Below are 17,792 nucleotides of genomic sequence, written 5' to 3'. Positions count from 1 at the left end.
GGCGGCCAGAATGAGGGGCCGGAGTCCGGGACCCCCAACACACCCCTCCCCACCGCCCGCCCAGCTTGGGGGAGGCCGCCTTCCGGCCCCTCAGGTAAGATGGAGCCCTGCCCCAGCCCCGCCCCTGCCTCGCTGGGTCTGTAACCCTGAGATCGAGAGCAAGAGCAAGGACTCGCACAAAGCTCTGCAGCGTCTTCACAGCAGACAACGCAGGGAAACCGTATGAATGCCTGGCAGCTGATGAGCGAGTCAACGGGCGGGTCCCTGCAGGACGACCACTCAGCCACCAGGAGGAAAGTACTGCCACCTGCTCCACTGGGTGGGAACAGATGGCCGTGGGAGGAGCCCCACGCTTAGGTGACTTGCACCCGCGGCGCCCTGGGCAGGCGAATCCACAGACAGCCTCACTAGGGGAGGCGGGTGCCGGGGAGGTGGGGAGCCCCGGGTCCCTTCCTGGGGTGGTGACAAACTTCTGAACAGACTACAGTGCTGTCTGCACATGTCTGTGACCCCACGAAACCCACTGTGTTGTGCACTTTGATGCAGAGTGTAAAACGTGGTTATAGCTCAGGAAATACCTTTACAAAGGGTGCCTGGGGGGCTCAGGGCATGACCCCGGGGTCCTGGGATTGAGTCCCACATGGGGCTCCCCCGCAGGGAGCCTGCTTCTCCCTCTGCCTGTGTCTCTGCCTCTCTCTCAGTGTCTCTCATGAATAAATAAATACAATCTTAAAAAAAAAAAACATGTTTACAAAAACAGAATTGATTCACGGAGTGCAAATCATCTTTTACCCTTTGGGACTAGGGCAGAAGGGAGCCACCAGGGCAGGGGCTGTGTCCCTGAGCCCCTACATGCTCCCAACTCAGCAGAGGACACAGCAGCCACATCCACACTTGATGATGGTTGGCTGAGCAAATAAATGAATTTATGCCTACCAAACTCCTATTCATACCACAATACCTAATGGAGGGGACCCCCGTTCAGGGAAGCCGAGCACAGCCTGCCTGAGAGGCCTTTCTCCATCTGCTTCCTCATCGGTGCCTCCCTCTATGGCAGCCAGTACCACACCAGGCCGCGCTCAGTGGTGGATGAGATGGCAAGCCCCGTGGGCATGGCTGAGTTTCTGACTCATGTCCTCATCTATGGAGGCTGGACATCCAGCAACTCTCCCCCGCAGGCATCTCCCTGCCAGCCCCAGCGCTCTGAACTGTGCCCCAGCCAGCACCCGCTCCTGTCCATACGCTCCCCGACCCCCAGACAGCCCCATGCCCCCCGAGTGCTGCTCCAGTGAGCACCTACCCGCAGCTTGACCTGGGTCCTCTTACGGAGCCACTTCTCACGGGGGTTGGTGGGGCTCAGCGCTGCAGCATCCAGGCCCACGCTCTCCTTGACAGCCACACTCTCATAGCGCATCACCTGGGCAACAGGAGTGCTCTGGTCAGTCTGGCCTCGGGACAGGTGGGGTCAGCATCGGGCTGTGCTACAGGATGCACCACAAGCAGAGGACAGCTGCCCACACACGGCACTCAGGGGCCCTGCCTCTCAACAGGGTGCGTGCCACCCATATCTGCCTCAAGCTCCAGACTCCACTCACCTCCTTCCCGGCCCGCGGCAGGCAGCCCACCCTTCCCACATCCAGACCACAGCCCAGCCTAGCCCTGCTCCTCCCCAAACCTAGAAGCTCCCCCTGCAGGGGCGCAGGTGGACAGCAGGACCCACTGGCCTCCTCCTTCATAGCCGGCGGCCCCCCAGAGCACCAGCACCCCGCCACCACCCCGAGGTCAGCCTCTCCACGGGCCTCCTGGTCCACCCAGCAGCAGACACGGGATTTCCTTCTATTATACAGTCAGCTGACAGCTGTCCCTTGCTCTAGGCCAGCACGCTGCCCACGGGACACCAAACAGGGTCGGTCCCTTGCCTTTAGCTCCCAAGGCTGCACGGAATCTGCCCTCCGCCCACCACCTCCTTCTTTGTGCCCTCCCCAGGTTCCTGCGTCTCTGAGGATACACAGGCCCCCAGGGAACAGGCACTTCTCTATCGTCTTCAGGAGGATGTGTACATCCCCCTCCATCCGCTAGAAGTGGCGTACTGCCAACCAGAAGCCAGTGCACTTCATGAGACCTGCTGCCTGGCTTGGTGATCCCCAATCTGGCTGACCAGCCCAGGGTCCAGTGTGGCCTGCAAGGGGGCCCTGTCCCCCACACGCAAGGATGGGCCCCTGGGAGGGGCACGGTACCTGTCTCAGGATGAAGGCCACCACGTCTGTGGACTCCCAGTAGCTGGCGTGGAAGAGGTGGGGCAGGGCCACAGTTGGGAAGGCCATGAGGACGTCGGGGCAGTACAGGGCATAGTCGATGCGCTTGGCACCCCACCACCTGGCTGTGACTGTGGGCCCAGTGCAAGGTGAGGACAGTGTGGCCTGCCTGGGCCACAGCCCTCGGGGCGGCTTGGGGCCCCATCCCATGGACCCCATGGTCAATGTGTCACTCTCGGCCCCAGGAGTGAGGGCCAGCCCCACAGAGATGCCCAGTCCCACCCTGGGGTTGCAGGGACTCCCCATGGGAAGAAGGAACCGTGGGGTTAGGGCTCGGACTAGGGTCAGGATCAGTCTAGGCTGGGCAAAGTCACGGCTTGGTCTGTGGCCAGAGGTCAGGGCTCTTTATCTGTCCCGGCTGCCCTTAGCAGCCACCCAGGGGAAGGTCCCTCTCCCTCCGACCCGGCAGAGCCCCAAGGACCCTCACTCACTGTGGGAGGCGCCCACCGGGGCCAGGCTGTCCGAAGACCCTGAGCTCTCGCTATGGGAGCTGTCCTGGCTCACCCTGCGGCCCGGGCGCTGGGCCCTCAGAACTGGGGGAGACGAGGCGGGGGCGTCGGGAAGCGGTGGGCTGTCCTGTGAGCTGCACCCCAGGAACAGGGAGCCGTGGGCGTGCAGGGCATCGGCTGCGGGGGGGCGTCACAGTCAGGGTGGGGCCAAGCGTCCCACAGCTGCCCCAACTGCCCAACCCCAGCTCTCGGGGCAGCCTGTGCCTCCCACCCTCTGGGACTCCGATGAGGGCATCTCTGGGACACAGCCCCAGAAACACAAGTCACAGGATGACCCAGAACCATGTGCCCTCATACCCAGCTCCTCCCTGAGCCTCGGGGACCGCAGCCGAGCCTGCATGTGAATGGCACTTCAGCCTGGGTGCTCAGGCGTGCTCAGGGGCAGGTGACGCCCTAAGCACAGAGGGACATGGGGTGCGCGGGGGACGTTTCCAAGCCATCTCTGTCTGTGGAAGCTCCCAACCAAGGAGGACTTTGGAAATGAAGTTTTTGTTAAAACTGGGGGGCATGGTTGGTTCTGAGTCCTGCCTGAGCCGCGGGCACAGACCCTGCACCCGGCCTGGCCTGGCTCTCAGCTGGGGTCAGGGGCTGGGCTTCCGGTGACCATCCATGCCTGGCTCACCGCCTGGAGCCCCAGGGGCCACCGGCCCTCCTCCGAGCCCACCTGCACTTGCTCCCCCTGCCCCAATGCCAGGACCCAAGGCTCCCTCCTGCATGTCACCCACCAGGTTGGGATCCTCCCCGCCCTGCCCCTCCCGTGTCAGGTCTAGCAGCCCGAGCACTGGCCGCAGCCAAAGGAATCAGGCAGGGGCCCCCTGCAGAGCAGGTGTGCACACATTTGGGCAGCCCAGAAGGTGAGTGAGGCAGCTGCCCTGCTGTCTTCCAGTCCGTCCAGCTCACAGGCCCCCTCAGCAGGGGCTAGGCCCTCCTTCAGCTATGTAGGGCTGGATGAGGATGGGGGCGTGGGGGCACCTGGTGGGGGCCACTAGGGGGGCTATGGAGGGTGGGGGTACCCAGTGGGGGAGCATCAGGGAGGGTGGGGGCACCTGGTGAGGGGCACTGTGGGGGCAGTGGGGGCACCGGTGGGGAGATCATGGGGGCGGGGGCACCTGGAGGGGGCATCTCAGGGTGGGGGTACCCTGTGAAGATCACGGGGGGCACCTGGTAGGGACATCATGGGGTGGGGGCACCCCGGCGGGAGCATCACAGGGGCAGAAACACCGGCAGGAGATCATGGGGTGGGGCACATGGCAGCCCCAGCCCCTGCTCAGTGCACACTCACACCCGAGCCTACCCAGCAGGAGGGACTGTCCATCGCCCAGCGGGAACCTCTGGTAGCGCGGGACGCTGACGGGCGGCACCAGGTGGAACTTGGGTTCCAGCAGGGGCTCGAGCCGTGAGGCCGAGGGGTCCGCGCAGTGGAAGAAGCTGTAGACCTGGCTGCAGGCAGGACGCACCTGGAAGCCTGGGGTAAGGGGACACGGGGGAGCCCCTTGCTTCTTCCCAGCCCCTTGACCCTTGGAGGCCCCTGAGGGCAGCTATGAGTAGCCCCCCAACCACCTGCGCAAGGATCTGGGGGCTCCCTGCCACCAACAGGAGCAAAGTTGAAGATGTGGAGTTGGGCATTCAAGGCCTTGCCGATCTGCCCCCACCCCAGGAGAGGCACTGTGGGCACCAGGTACAGAGTTCCCTGCCAGCCGCCGTGCCCCCCTCTGCATCCTTGCCCCTCCTCCCAGTCACACTGCAGCAAATCTGCACAGCTTTCCCCGGCCTGGCTCCTGACCCGCCGGCAGACACATCGGCAGGGCATCAGCTGCGGGGGGCGTCACAGTCAGGGTGGGGCCGAGCGTCTCACAGCTGCCCCGGCTGCCCAGCCCGGCCCCCAGGGCAGCCTGCGTCTCCCACCCTCTGGGACTCCGATGAGGGCATCTCTGGGACACAGAGCTCATCACTTGGTCCCCAGGGAGCAGCTCATGCTTGCCTCTCGGGCCTGGGGTTAGGGGTACACGGGGGCGGGGGCAAGGGTTTGGGAACACTTCCCCTCACACCAGCAGGGGTATGCACTGAGGCCCTCTGTCCACCTGGCTCAGGGGACTGGTCATTCTGCTGTCCAGGGAGTCCTAGGTCTCCGGGGCCACACCAAAGGCAGCCAGGGGCCTCAGCCTCCTCCCTGCATCCCACTCCAGGCAGAGTTCCCCCTCCCATTCATCCCACGGAAGAGGCGTCAGTGAGCACTGTCAAGCCCCAGTGGGCCCTAGGGGAGCACAGGCACTCTGTGGACCCTGGAACACGTGGCGGCCTATCCCTCCACCCCACGCCCCTGGCTGCAGGGCCCGACCCTGTGCCCCAAGGACACGAGGCCTCTCAGGCCCCAGCCCAAGCCACCCACCGTCCAGCCCAGGCAGCACCGTCCTCCGCATGGCCAGGACCAGGCCCAGGGGCGAGCCGAAGAGGAAGAAGTCGGACACGTCGAAGTCCAAGCGACCCAGGCTGACCTCGGGCGGCTGGGACCCCCCGGCCGCAGGAGGCTCGGCCTCGTCCTTCAGCACACCGGAGTGGATGCTGCTCCAGGGAGAAAAGCCAGGAGGGCAGTTAGGGGAGGGCTGCGCACCAGGGTGCACAGGCTGAGTGGGAGGAGCCCAGCCCTCCACGAATGCATCCGCGGGGCTCAGAGGTTGTCCACACCACCTCCACACTGGCCGCTGAGGTCTGCCAACACTCCCCAGGCCCAGGGTCGGCAGGCCACATTCCCCCTCAGCTCTCCCAGAGACAATTCCTGGGCAAACCCACACGGCCACCATCCAGTAAACCTGCATCTGCTCAGCAGGGCCAAGGACCTAGGGTTACTCGAACACCCCACATGATGGCAGGCCTGCCCCCTGGTGCTGGCTATGCGGGGGCCACCCCGTGACCTCCGGCCCCATGTCCCTGAGTAGCCCGGCCCCTACACAGACCCACTGCGTGGTGTCAGTTCTCCAGGGACTGGGCCTCTCACTATAATGCATGTTCCCACAGACAGCGTGGGCTCCCGCCTGCAGCTGGCCCGTGAGCCAGAGCCGCGGGAGAAGAACAGCAACCCCCCAATCTTCTAGCTGGCCCCGAGGCACAGCTTGGGGTGGAACACTGTCCAGAGCGATACCCTGACTTGTGAATCGATGGAATCCTCAAGGTGGAGGGGAGAGGGGATGTTAGCAATAACGATGGGACTAGCACGGGGCGGGCGGCCTGCCCTCTGGGAGCAAGGGTCCAGGCAGTTGGATCTGAAGCCTCGGGCTCCCCACTCTCCCCATGAGGACAGCGCTGGGGTCAACGATACACATGTTGCATACAGTGTGGTCCCTAAACACACGCCAGCTCCTTAACCGCCAGAGAAACAGCCATCTGTCCCTACACCAGAGGGGAAAGCTGGTTGCGTGGAACCAGCCACCCAAAGCCTTGGACATCTCTGAATCTGGGACCTCTCCCTAAAGGATCTTTCAAGAATGAACTAGAAATGTTGCAATTTCACCTTGCAACCCCAACTTGAAACGTGGCCCTCAGGGGCGGGGGATGGGAGGAAGGCTTCCAACAGTCAGAGACATCAACACACAGAGCCTTTGATCCCACGGTTTCCCTTGCGGAAGCGCACCTGAGCAAACCAGCCCTAACACACAAAGTGTCTCGCGAAGGTGTTCGCCAGAGCGCCACCTGTCAGAAAGAACTGGAAAACTCGGAAGAAGTAAGGTATCTATGCACTCAACAAAATATTCCCTATGAAGAACGTTCAGCAAGTATTTATTATATAGAGATAAAAATCAGATAAAATCACAACATAGGGGCACCTGGGGGGCTCAGCGGTTGAGCGTCTGCCTTTGGCTTAGGGCTTGACCCCGGGGGTCCTGGGATTGAGTCCTGCATCGGGCCCCCCACAGGGAGCCTGCTTCTCCCTCTGCCTGTGTCTCTGCCTCTCTCTCTGTGTCTCTCATGGATAAATAAATAAAATCTTCAAAAAAAAAATCACAACATAAAGGTTTTTTTTTTTAAGTAAAACTGTATGCAGACCATGTAAACGATATACACAGAAAGGAAATACTCCGAAGGGCTCGGAGTGGATCTGTTTTGCAGAGCTTGTGACGACCTCACGGTGCGTGTCATCAGGATAAGAGGGGACGTCCCTTCCTGGCTGGGCTTGTACCCGCCTGGATACCCGCATCCAAGATAAACATGCAGATGACTCATGGAACTCTGTGCAGAAACTGCCGCACTGGGGCCTGGGAGCCAGAACACTGGCCCCAGGGTATCGACAGCTGGCCGTGCCCCCCAAGAAACTTCCTGGCCCACCGGGGTTCTCTGAGGCCCCATCTGAGAAATAGTGAGAACACACACCCAGAGTGGCTCCCAAACACACCCGCATTGGCTCTTACACCACATTCTCAAAACCGCTGGCAAAGCGGCCGGCAGCATCTGCCCTTTGGCAGGAAGAAGGAGCAGTGAGGCTCAGGGAGGAGGTACCCACCGTCCTGGTGTCTGCCAGTCGGGGCAGAGCAGGGACAGGGGCAAGGTCCTGGCAGAGGCCCAGCACTTCCGTGCTCGTCTACACGTGACCCGCCATAGGCCTCCTGGGGAACCATGAGCTGGGGTCCCCTGGGCCGCGGACACCACGCCAGAGGAGCACTCACCTCGACAAGAAGGCGTGATGCTGGGTGATGGCCTCACAGTCATACGTGGAGGAGTCACTCTGTTTCCGGGGCAATAGCCTTGGGGGCTCCTCATCCTCCGGTGCACTGGAGACATCAACGCTGCTTTTGCTGAGACGCTTACTGCTGGCCAGACTGCACGCCTCATCCACCGCGACAGTGTCCTTTGGGGTCACACAGAGGACAGGAGGGCAGTGCAGTCACCAAGAGGCTCGGGGGCCATACCTCCTCCCCCAGGCCCCATGAACCCTTCTCTCCTGAGATTTGAGGACAGCACTGGCCCCCAGGAGCATGGCAGCCACATGGCAGAGATGGGGGGATTTTGGGTGCACCCAAAGGTACGTGACCCCCGGGACTCCGGACCAAGTCTTCCCTGAGCCCCATTCTTGTAGGATCGTGAAGCAACACTTTAGAAGCCAGCGATCATGGATAAGTGTGAAGCGCTGGCATCCCCTCCCCCGGGGACAGACTCCCCCATCTGGCCCGCACCTGCGTGCTGCTGACGCTCCCTTTCCGGCTGCTGCTGCCTGGGCTGTCCCCTGAGGGCCCCGCGCTGTAGCAGATGGCATCAAAGGCCAGGAGGCCGCCCACACAGTCCCCGATGAGACACACCTGCAGAAGACACAGCTGGGGTGCAAGGCCAGCCCACCAGGGACCCCTCACCCCCACCCAGCCAGGGCACCAGTCACCTGTCCAGGGGACACTGAGGAACCTGTCCCCGTGAGATACAGAGGGAGACCCGATGGGAGACAGGTGCTCGTTCTGCAGCCAGGGTCAGCCGGAGGACAGCAGGCAGGCTAGGGTCAGGGGTCAGGCTAGGGTCGGGGGTCAGAGTCGGACCAGGGTCAGCTGAGGATACACAGCAGGCAGGCTAGGGTCGGGGGTCAGGCTAGGATCAGGGGTCAGATTCGGGCCAGGGTCAGCTGAGGACACACAGCAGGCAGGCTAGGGTCCGGGGTCAGAGTTGGGCCAGGGTCAGCTGAGGACACAACAGCAGGCAGCCTAGGGTCCGAGTCAGGCCAGGGTCGGGGGTCAGACTTAGCCAGGGTCTGGCTAGGTTTGGGCAGGCTGGGGAGGCAGTGTCCTACCTGCCCACTAAAGCCGATACCGTCAGGGGACTTGAGGAACTCTGTGTAGACCTGGTTGGCCCGCTCGATGACAGTAGCGACCGCATCCTGGTAGCGTGGAGACGAGATGGCCAGCAGGGGCAGTGCAGCCAGAGGGACATGGTCCTGGCTGTTGCCGAGGCAGCCCTCATCGTGGCTGTAGGGGTTCAGGCTGCAGACAGGGTCAAGGTAAGCCCAGCGGGCTCAGGCAGGGATCTGGGGCCACACGGGGCAGAGAGCAGAGGCACGAGCTGGCCACGGTTGGACCCCTGCCTGGGGCTCAGGAGGGGGAGCTGGACAAGAGCCAGAGGAAATGGGGCACAGGCCAGGGGCTAGGGGGCACTGTGCTGACTCCCCTGTGCAACACTGCCCGTGCCAGCCCGGGATATGGGCTAGGGTCTCCTGGGACAGCTGCCTTCCCCTGCCCTCTCCTGCTGAGACCCCTGGGACACCCGACCTGGTGTGGATCCTGATGGGGACAGATCAGAGCAGGCTTCCTGGGGGAGGTGGAGTTGGGACTGGGTCAAGGAAGGCTTTAGGGGTGCCTGGAAGGAGGAGAGAGCACCTCCCAGGCGTGGGGTCCCTGTGAAGCACTCCTGCCAGGTGAGCACGGGGCCGCACCCGTGAGCTGTGTCCACCCTTCTCAGGAGAGGATCTGGAGCCTTCAGGGGCTTGCTGGAAAGGTATGACCCCCAGAAGGACAACACAGCCTCCCCTACAGCATCCTTGCTGCCAGCGGACCATTCAGCCTCCCCACTTCCCTGCTCCCCTCCTGCAAGTCCCTCCCTCCAGGGGGCTCAGGACCCTCTAGACCCAGCTCCCAACTCCTGCTCCAGCCTCCCTCCCACCCCGGCCTGCCTCTATCCAGGGGACATCAGGCCCTCAGCCCATGGCTCGTCAGGATGAGGGTGCAGCATGGACCCATGGGGCACCTGACAGACACAGGGCAGGCGCCAGGGCTCAGGCTTCTCCGCACAGGTGGCAGAGCCCTGGTGGTGAGCATGGCCGGCCCAGCAGCCCTTCCTCATCTCCACAGAGAACAAATGGGAGGAAACAGGCCTCCACTGCAGCTGTAGAGCGTTTAATTATCAGAGAACAAGCTCCCTCCCAGTGGGCCAGCAGAGCCGCCTGGTGGGGAGGGACTGGCTCCCCGAGCTCCCTGGAAGTGGCTGGACGATCCATCTTCCTGGGGACCAGGGCCAGGGCCGCTGACTCAGTTCTGGGGTTTGGACGTCTTGGGGGCGAGGACTCTGGCTCCTGGGGTTATTATGGAACAGCTTGGGAACTCCTAACCACAGGGGCAGGACAGAGCCTGCTTCCCCAGTCCTGCAGAGCAGGGCCCGGGGCTGATATGGACAGGACTCTAGCGTGCCTTCCCTGACTTGGGGCCAAGAATCACACCAGCTGGGGGAGCTACTGACTCATCTTGTCCCTCATCCAGCTGGGAGCCCAACCTGGGACCACAGGGGTCAAAGGGCGTTTGCTCCCTGGCCCCTTCCTGTCTCGGAACAGTGAACCCCGTGTGCCCCGCTCCCTCCCCCAGGCTCCAGCAGTTCTGGATATGGAACTAGGGCCCTGTGAGCCTACTGTTCAGTCCCCTCCAGCCAGGGTCCCTGCTGGCAGTCGAAACATCCTCTCCCAGCCTGCTGGCCACAGAGAATGCTGTCCCCACCATGAGGACGCAGCCATGCATCACGGCTGACTCCACCTGTGCCAGGAGCTCCAGCCCGCAAGACCCTCAAGAAAACCCCAGCAGGTACTTAGGACACAACAATCCCCACTTTACAGACCAGGAAACCCGGACAGGGCAGTGGTCCCAGCCCTCGCTGGGCATCCACCCTGCCCTGTGCTGCCTGCCAGAGAGCACACATGCTGCTGGGCACCCCGGGGAAACAGCTTAGCCCCTCGAGGCCTCTGCAGCCTCCTCTGGGCCAGGAGGGCCAGCATGGGGAGCATGGAGAGTGGCTCTGCACCATCGAGGGGCCTGTACCACCCGGCCCAGCACAGGGGGACACACTGCTCTGGACTCTCACTGGCCCCTTCCCACCCTGAAGTCCCAGGGAGGCCCCGGCCAGGGGCACCCACAGCCCACCATCCCCACCAGCCCTAGCCAGCCCAGGTGGGCAGAGGGGACTCACTTAGAGACAAGTGAGAAGGCGTCCGAGCAGACAGCAGGGCAGGGCACAAACTTGACGAGGATGTGGCCCAGGGCTGCTGGGAAGTGGGCCCGCGTGACCTTCTCCAGCACGGAGGTGAAGGTGTGGATGTCGGCTGCCTTGCAGGACGGGTCGCCCACACCCGTGTCCAGGATGTTGCCCCCATGCAGCACCAGCAGGAGGACATGTGTCTTGCAGGAGCGCTGTGGGCAGCCTTCCTGAGAAGGATATCCATCGGGATAGAGACCCATGGACAATGGCACACAGCACTCTGGCTGGCGTGTCTCAGCTCCTAGCTGGGGGGCCCCCTGGCTCCCAGTGTGGTGGGACCTCGTGTGCATTCAGAGGGAGGCACGCAGGCTGCCAGCAGAGCATGCGCCCTACTGTGGGGGCTAGAAGGGTCCCAAGAGACCCTCCTGGTTCACGCGGGAGCCAACAGCCCAGAGAAAGATGAGCACCTGCCCGGAGTCACACAGCGAGACCAGTGAGGAAGAAGTCAAGTGTCCACCAGCCTGGGGCTCTCCCAGAAATCCTGACCAGAGGTGGACCCAGACACCCCCAGAAGCCCAGCCCACCTCATTGTCTTCATGGATCTCAATGCTTCCCTGGGCCGGGAACCTCTGTCTTCTCAAGGAAACCCGGTACAGTTCTCCTGTTGGGGGAACAGAGGACTCAGCACCGTGGGACCCCCAGTGCGGGGGCCGCAGGTACTCCCAGCTGGAGGGACAGCGTCTGGACCCACCTCCAGGCCAGCAGGACCAGAAAGTGGAGGGAGGCCAGCACCATGCAACCCCTGAGGCCCACAAACAACTGCCTTGCCTTCCTCCTGGGTGACAAGAGTGCCTGTAGGAATGTCACCTGGTGGCATCTGCTTCCAGCTACGGACGCACATGTGGGCTGAGCATGACTCTGAAACCTGGATGCCTGTGTCAAGTATTTTATGCACATCTGCCTGAAGCCAGGAGAGGAATAGCGCGGCCTTGCAGGGGGTCCCCGGGGGCAGGTGGACCCCCGAGACGCACAGCAGTATCTGAGCCCTTGCTGCTCATCACCGGCGAGCCCAGGATGAGGCCGTCCTTGCCTCCCTCGGCTGCCACTCCTCCTCTGGGGCTGCTTGGCCCAAGCCCTCATCCCTGTGCCACAACAACACATCCGGCGGGGAGAATGTCATTTTCTCTGTGCGGCCGAGCCACAAGGCCCGACTACAAACCGCTCGCATGCCTTCAACAACGGGAAGCTCACTCACCTCCTACAGCAGCCAAGTCCGCAGAGTTGGTCCTTTCTGTGCGTGCCCCCGCCCCATCGAAGAGCCTGCTGCACCTGCTGGGGGTCACGTGGGGAGGACCCCCCGTCCCGGGGGGCTCTGAGGGAAAGCCTGGGCAGGGGAGGGCGGGAGCCCACGGAGACGTTCCATCTCCCAGCCACTGCCCTGCGGCCCATGTGCTGGGCCAAGAACACAGACCCAGAAGCTTTTCTGCCCAGGGAGGTACACATGGCAACTACTCAGTCCCCGTAGATGGGGCCTGGGCTAAGAGTAACTGCCTTTTGAGCTCGGGCTGCAGCCCACACAGTGGGGAATGGTTTGGGCGGCAACGGTGGGGTGGCCCAGCCACAGAGGATGAAGACCTCGGGGTGAGGTCCCCTGATCGTTCTCCAGCTTCTCAGCCACCGGACTCTCTACCACCATGTAGACTCCGCACCGGGCCCTGCACTCAAGACAGGCTCCTGGTAACACACACCGGGAACAGGCCTGGTGTTTGCTGAGTGGCTACTGTGGCCCAGGTGCTGCCACCAGTCCCTGCAGCCACTGGAGTTTTTGTTCTCTGCACATTAGCCCCATTTCCAGGCAAGACACTGAGGCTCATGCGCCCCGGGTCATGTGCTCCAGGCCACACCCCTTGTGAGGCCGAGTGAGCCCACATGCCCACCCCATACCTACCGGAGGACCCTGCCCTGCTGCTGCAGGGGGCGACACCACAATCCCCCGGAGGCTGCGCTCACACAGCCTGCCCTGACTGGCATCCCTAAGAGTGGCGGGCAGGGTGCCCGGCGCAGACCCCCCCAGGGCACAGCAGCCATGCTCTGCGATGCGTGGGGCCCCATGTGTGGCTCCGGGCCTGGCGGGGACTGGGCGACACCTCACTTCTGAGGTAGGACAGAGCTGGTCTGAGGCGAGGGTGCGTGAGCCCAAGTCCTGCTCTTGGCAGCTGTGCGAGCAGGACTCAGTTTTCCAGTCAGGCCCAGGTGGGCAGTGCAGCAGGCCAGCCCAGGGGCCATAGCAGGCATTGTGGGGCCGCAGGTGACAGGGTCCTGGCCACCCTGAGCCCTGGTGTGACCATGGGCTCCGACTGCATTGCTACCAATTAGCGTCGCAAGCCCTCAAATAAGCGGCAGGAAGACATGAGGGCCCTGTGGTCACCTGGGTGCTGTGCCCTCGGCGGGTGGGGCTGATCCTGCGCCCTCACTGACCATTCACACCATGGGCATCGCGTCCTCAGGCCCCGCCAGCAGCCCAGCACCCCCATGCCTCCCCCACCGAGGATGAGGGTCTGGCTCCCCTTTGTGAGCAGAAGCCACACAGGTTTTGCTCCCAGGGTGGGAAGACAGGGAGGCCTGACCCACAGAGCTCGGTCTGGCCTTGGAGGATGGGCTGACAGGACCCAAGGAGCCTAGGGGGAGTATGTGTCTGGCCCACAGAGGCAGCCTCGAGGTCCCCCAGCCTGGGCCAGGCCCTCAAGCCTTCTGCTGCTCCAAGAAGCAGACATTCCCGCCCCCCCAGGTAACTGAGGCCACCCCAGGGTGGGGTGGGGTGAGCCCACGGCTGTTCCTGGGACTGTGTCCTGTAACCACTGTGCCGCCCCGCACCTCTGCCGGCCCACCTCGCCCCCAAGGCACCTCCTGCCAGCTGAAGAGCGGGGGCATATCCGCTGAATCACGACCTCGGGAGGCACGAACCACCATCATCCCTCTAATTACCCAAGTGCCACTCTGCTCTTGATGTGGAAGCCGAGGTCAGCACCCATGCGCGTGGCCCACGGAGCAAAGCATCACCCGACTCGCAGTGGGGTCCACCATGTCTGCCCCCTGACGCTGGCCGCCGCCCCCACCTGCCCTGCACCCCCCCACCTGCCACCCCCACTGTCGAGGGAGCAGAGCCAGGCCCAGCCCATGAGCACGTGGCTTGTCCCCGTGAAGGACCCACGCAGTGCCCCATCCTCTGAAACACACTGAAGCCCACATGCGGGCGGATTCCAGGGGTGAACTCCCCCCCCCCCCACAGGTCTGCGACTTGCTCTGGGTGGGAAGTGGGATGTGCAGTGGGAGTGTCGGCGACAAACCAGAGCCTCGTTCCCTGGCACATGGGGGGTCTGTGGCCCTGACCCCCCAGTGGCCACACACAGGTGCCACACCAAGGACAGGCATGGAAACGGTCCAGGGACGGGGACAGGGACCAGGACAAGGATGAGCACCCTTGTCAGAGGCAGGTGTTGTCTGCATGGTGGGACAGGTGGTTGTTTCTGACTTCTTCTCATTCTCAGGGGAGCCCAGATTCCCTGTGGTCCAGCGAGCACGCATGCATCCACGGGCAGCCGTCATGCTCACACGGAGCCACAGCCCCCACTTCACCAAGTGCAAGCACCACAAATAAGACTGAGTGTATCCCTGCCCTCGGAGCTGAGGGAGGCAGGACAGGCTGGGGCGGGGGGGGGGGGGGGCGAGGATGAAAGGGAAAAGGAAGGCCTGTGAGGGAGCAACAACGGTGAAACAGGATGAGTGAATCAAAATCCCACACTTGGGTCACAAAGCCAACTGGACATCACAGTGGCCTCCTGCTCCCCTGGCCAGGGCCCAAATGTGTGTCGTGTGTCCAGGTGCCTGAGGAACTCAAAGGGCCTGGGGTCACGTGACACAACCTAGGCTGGGAAGGGGGCAGCTCTGTGGGCAGGTGCTGGGGTCTTCATTCAGAATGAGGAGGAAACATGCCTGCAGCTCCGGCCACTAGGGGGCTCAGTGAGCCCAGTGACTGGGCAGGAAAGTGGTGGGAGGGGGTCCCTGTCTGGGGAAGGGCAGGCTTGAGGGGACGTGGTAGCCCTGCACGTCCCCAGGAGCTGCTTTCGGGTCACAGGACGGAGGGCAGGGCCCAGCCAGCGAGGTGAGGCGGCTTCTGGAGAGTTCTCAGCCATTCTGGAGGGACCCATGGTGGCCCAGAGGGAGGCTGGACAAGCTGGGCAGGGGGACACCAGGCAGGGGGGCGCAGGTCAGGCTGCGGGGATGGATGGGGTCCCTGCTGTGACAACTTAACCCCTGCAAAGTTAGAACCCATCCCATCAGCCTGGATTCACCTGCTAAGAGGCTCAGTGCCCAGGGGGACAGTCAGCCCCCCACAGAGGCGCTGGCCCACCCTGAGGCCTGACCGCTGCCTGTGAGCATGGGGGCAGCTCCCAGGGGCCACTGCGTGGGTGGACGTGGCCCAGGCCAGGAGCAGCACCACCCTGAGTCCAGCCCGAGGCGGTTTCCAACACAGGGCTGCTAGAGACCCTCCTGCCCTGGGAAGGGCCCTGGGAAGGGCTGGGCACCTGCTGTGTTTGCCTTGCCTCCTCCCCCAGCATCTCTGGCTCCCCCCATGTTCATCCCTGGGGGGTCCTGCAAGCGCAATTGCAGGGCTGGGGAGGTGCACTCAAGTTCCAGGCCGGGCGTATCCACCCTCCTGAAGCCGAAGCTGCTCTTCCCGATGCCTACAGGGTGCGGCCTGCCCACAGGGAGGAAGTGCCATCCACCCCCGCCAACCTGGGCCCTACGGGGAGGCCGGCACAGGCCGAGGGAATCAACCGCGTCCTACCCACGCCCACCTGCCTGCACGCTGACCCCCGACAGGTTCCAGAAAAAGGACAGCATGTGGCACTTATACACTGGCCCAGGTACCTGGCCTTGGAAACCAAACCAGAGGATGCCCGCTGATCTCACCCCCAGGTCAGCATCACGTGGCCGCCCGGGCTATCGGGGAGCAGCCGCTGCTCGTCCACAGCTGCAGTCGGGGGCACTTGGAACACGGAGCACAGAGTGCCCCTGACGCCCCGGACCCGAGCTGGAAGGCGCTCGTACCATGCTAGACCCAGCTGCACCACTCGTGCTGCAGACACAGGAAGCAAGCTGCGTGCCCCCCGCAGGACACTGCTACCCAGTTCTCAACAGCCACGGTGGTGACACAGGACAGCCTTCCCGAGGCCACTGGGCCGCCAAACCTAGTGAGATGCTGAAATAACCTGGAGACAAGATCACCGAGACCAGCAGGGGGCAGGACAGCGCGGGCGCCACCGGCGTAAAAACACGCAGACGTGTGGGTATTTGTGGAGATGCGTGTGTGCAGGGAGGAACCAGCGCCCGGTGTTCCCGGCAAGGGGCTGGGCAGGCCACGGGGCGGCAGGAGGGCATGCAGCACCTTCGTCCTGGTAGAAGTCATGCCGCTGACGGGCACGGCCTACTCAGGAGTCGGATTAAACATGAGACTTTCCTCTGATGCCCGTGTAGTGGCGCCTCCTCTTCTGAGTCACTAATTCCTATTATCCTGCTGCTGGGGTTGCTTGGGTTCCATGTAGCGGCTTCCTGGCTTTTGTTTCTAGGCACTCTTTTGTTCCCAGAAGGAAAGAAAACTAGAGATGGTCTCAGGCTAGAAAGAGACCCCGCAACCCCTGGAGGATGGACGACCAACCGTGAGGGCCCAGGATGTGGGACTACCTGCTGCACAGGTGGGAGCCGCCCAGGCTGGGCCCCGGGCCCCAGGGTGTCTGCAACCCGAAAACAAGGTCCTTTCCCTGGACTCCCATCCAATGCCGTGTCCAGGCAGGCCTTGCTTCTCCTGCTGGAACTCTGACGAAGTCGTGGGCCAGCTTCTGCATGCTGCACAGCGATCCTGGGCCCCGGCCCCACACTAGCCTCTCCTCTGCTTTCCCCTCCACTCACCTCCCCCCTGAGCTCCAGCACTAGGCCGCAGGATGGTTCTCGAGCCTCTCCTTAGTCCTCTCACCATGAGGTCTTTGCACATTCTGCTCCCCAAGCCCTGACTCTTCTTCATGCTGCTCCTGAAGCCTCAGTGGTCCTTCCCACCCCCACCCCCGGGTGTAGGGGGGCGGGGCTTCCGGCCTCCCTCTCCTCTTCGCAAAAGCACGGAGGCTCTCTGTTCTGGGACCCGGCCTCATAGTGTCGGCTCTGTGGTGTCTGCACTCATCAACTCCTCCATCCTCCCAGCTGTGCCCTGTGTCCCCCAGCCAGGGACAGGGTTTGTTCACGCTCCACATAGTCCCCAAAGGCTGTCCAGATGCCAGCGTAGGGAAGATGCTCACCAAGTATTTTTCAAACAAAGTCATGAACAAGTATTTTGCTCCCACTCAGGCCCCCGTGTAGGAGGCTGAGGATGCCCCCGGCACAATATAGATGTGTTCATGTGCACGCCGAAGAGCATGCACAAGCGCATGGGCATACACACACATGCACACAGGGACAGACCGCGTCGGCACAGACACGCGGGAGGGGCCCCCCAGGCAGCCGTCTGCCACCCTGAGCTCACTAAAGCTGAGGCTAAATATAGCCCGTCTGCAGCTGCGCGCAGGCCGCCCACATGGCTGGGAAAAGACACCCGATCCCTGCGGGGCCGCGGGCCAGCTGTGGGCAGGGGCTAGTGCCCCTGGGGCTGCTGGGGGGGGTGGCAGGCAGGCACCCAAGACAGGAGGTCCTTGCTGGCCGTCCCGGCATCTGAGCCACTGGTTGCTCTGGTCACAGGCTCCAGGTGGTGGGATGCGAGGTCAGGCCGTACGCATAGGGAGGCGGGCACTGCGTGGCATCCACATCTTCTCTGTCCCTTCTGGGCGGCCACAGCTGTAACAGGTGAGGCGGCCATGGGGCCAGGCTGGGGCCAGGCTGGGGCCAAGAGCAGGGTGGGTCAGGACTAGCCACAAAGCCGGGCTCTGCGGGCGGCCGCGTGGAGGCTGGGTTGGGACAGAGACCACCCGGGTTCAAATGGAACCAGGCCTGG

The 17,792-nt window shown here is 63.1% G+C and overlaps 1 protein-coding gene across 3 annotated transcripts in view; it reads right to left on the bottom strand.

Annotated features, from left to right (window-relative positions):
• PITPNM3 (PITPNM family member 3) overlaps nt 1-17,792 on the bottom strand; it is a 60,784-nt gene that overhangs the window by 10,085 nt on the left and 32,907 nt on the right. The window contains exons 1-11 of one of the 3 annotated variants that reach the window (XM_072730001.1): nt 16,724-17,096; nt 11,338-11,414; nt 10,745-10,980; nt 8,589-8,778; nt 7,990-8,112; nt 7,483-7,664; nt 5,214-5,386; nt 4,119-4,289; nt 2,747-2,941; nt 2,238-2,386; nt 1,301-1,417 (exon numbers count right to left, since the gene is read on the bottom strand). In XM_072730001.1, the coding sequence (XP_072586102.1) occupies nt 1,301-1,417; nt 2,238-2,386; nt 2,747-2,941; nt 4,119-4,289; nt 5,214-5,386; nt 7,483-7,664; nt 7,990-8,112; nt 8,589-8,778; nt 10,745-10,980; nt 11,338-11,414; nt 16,724-16,835 (1,725 nt within the window). In that variant the 5' untranslated portion in view covers nt 16,836-17,096. Of the gene's footprint in view, nt 1-1,300; nt 1,418-2,237; nt 2,387-2,746; nt 2,942-4,118; nt 4,290-5,213; nt 5,387-7,482; nt 7,665-7,989; nt 8,113-8,588; nt 8,779-10,744; nt 10,981-11,337; nt 11,415-16,026; nt 16,197-16,723; nt 17,097-17,792 lie in introns of those variants that run through there. The other 2 variants (XM_072730000.1, XM_072730002.1) reach the window with 2 other exon arrangements.

This window comes from Vulpes vulpes, chromosome 12 (assembly GCF_048418805.1).
Source record: "Vulpes vulpes isolate BD-2025 chromosome 12, VulVul3, whole genome shotgun sequence".
Taxonomy (NCBI): domain Eukaryota; kingdom Metazoa; phylum Chordata; class Mammalia; order Carnivora; family Canidae; genus Vulpes; species Vulpes vulpes.
This window is presented reverse-complemented; position numbering and strand designations above follow the sequence as displayed.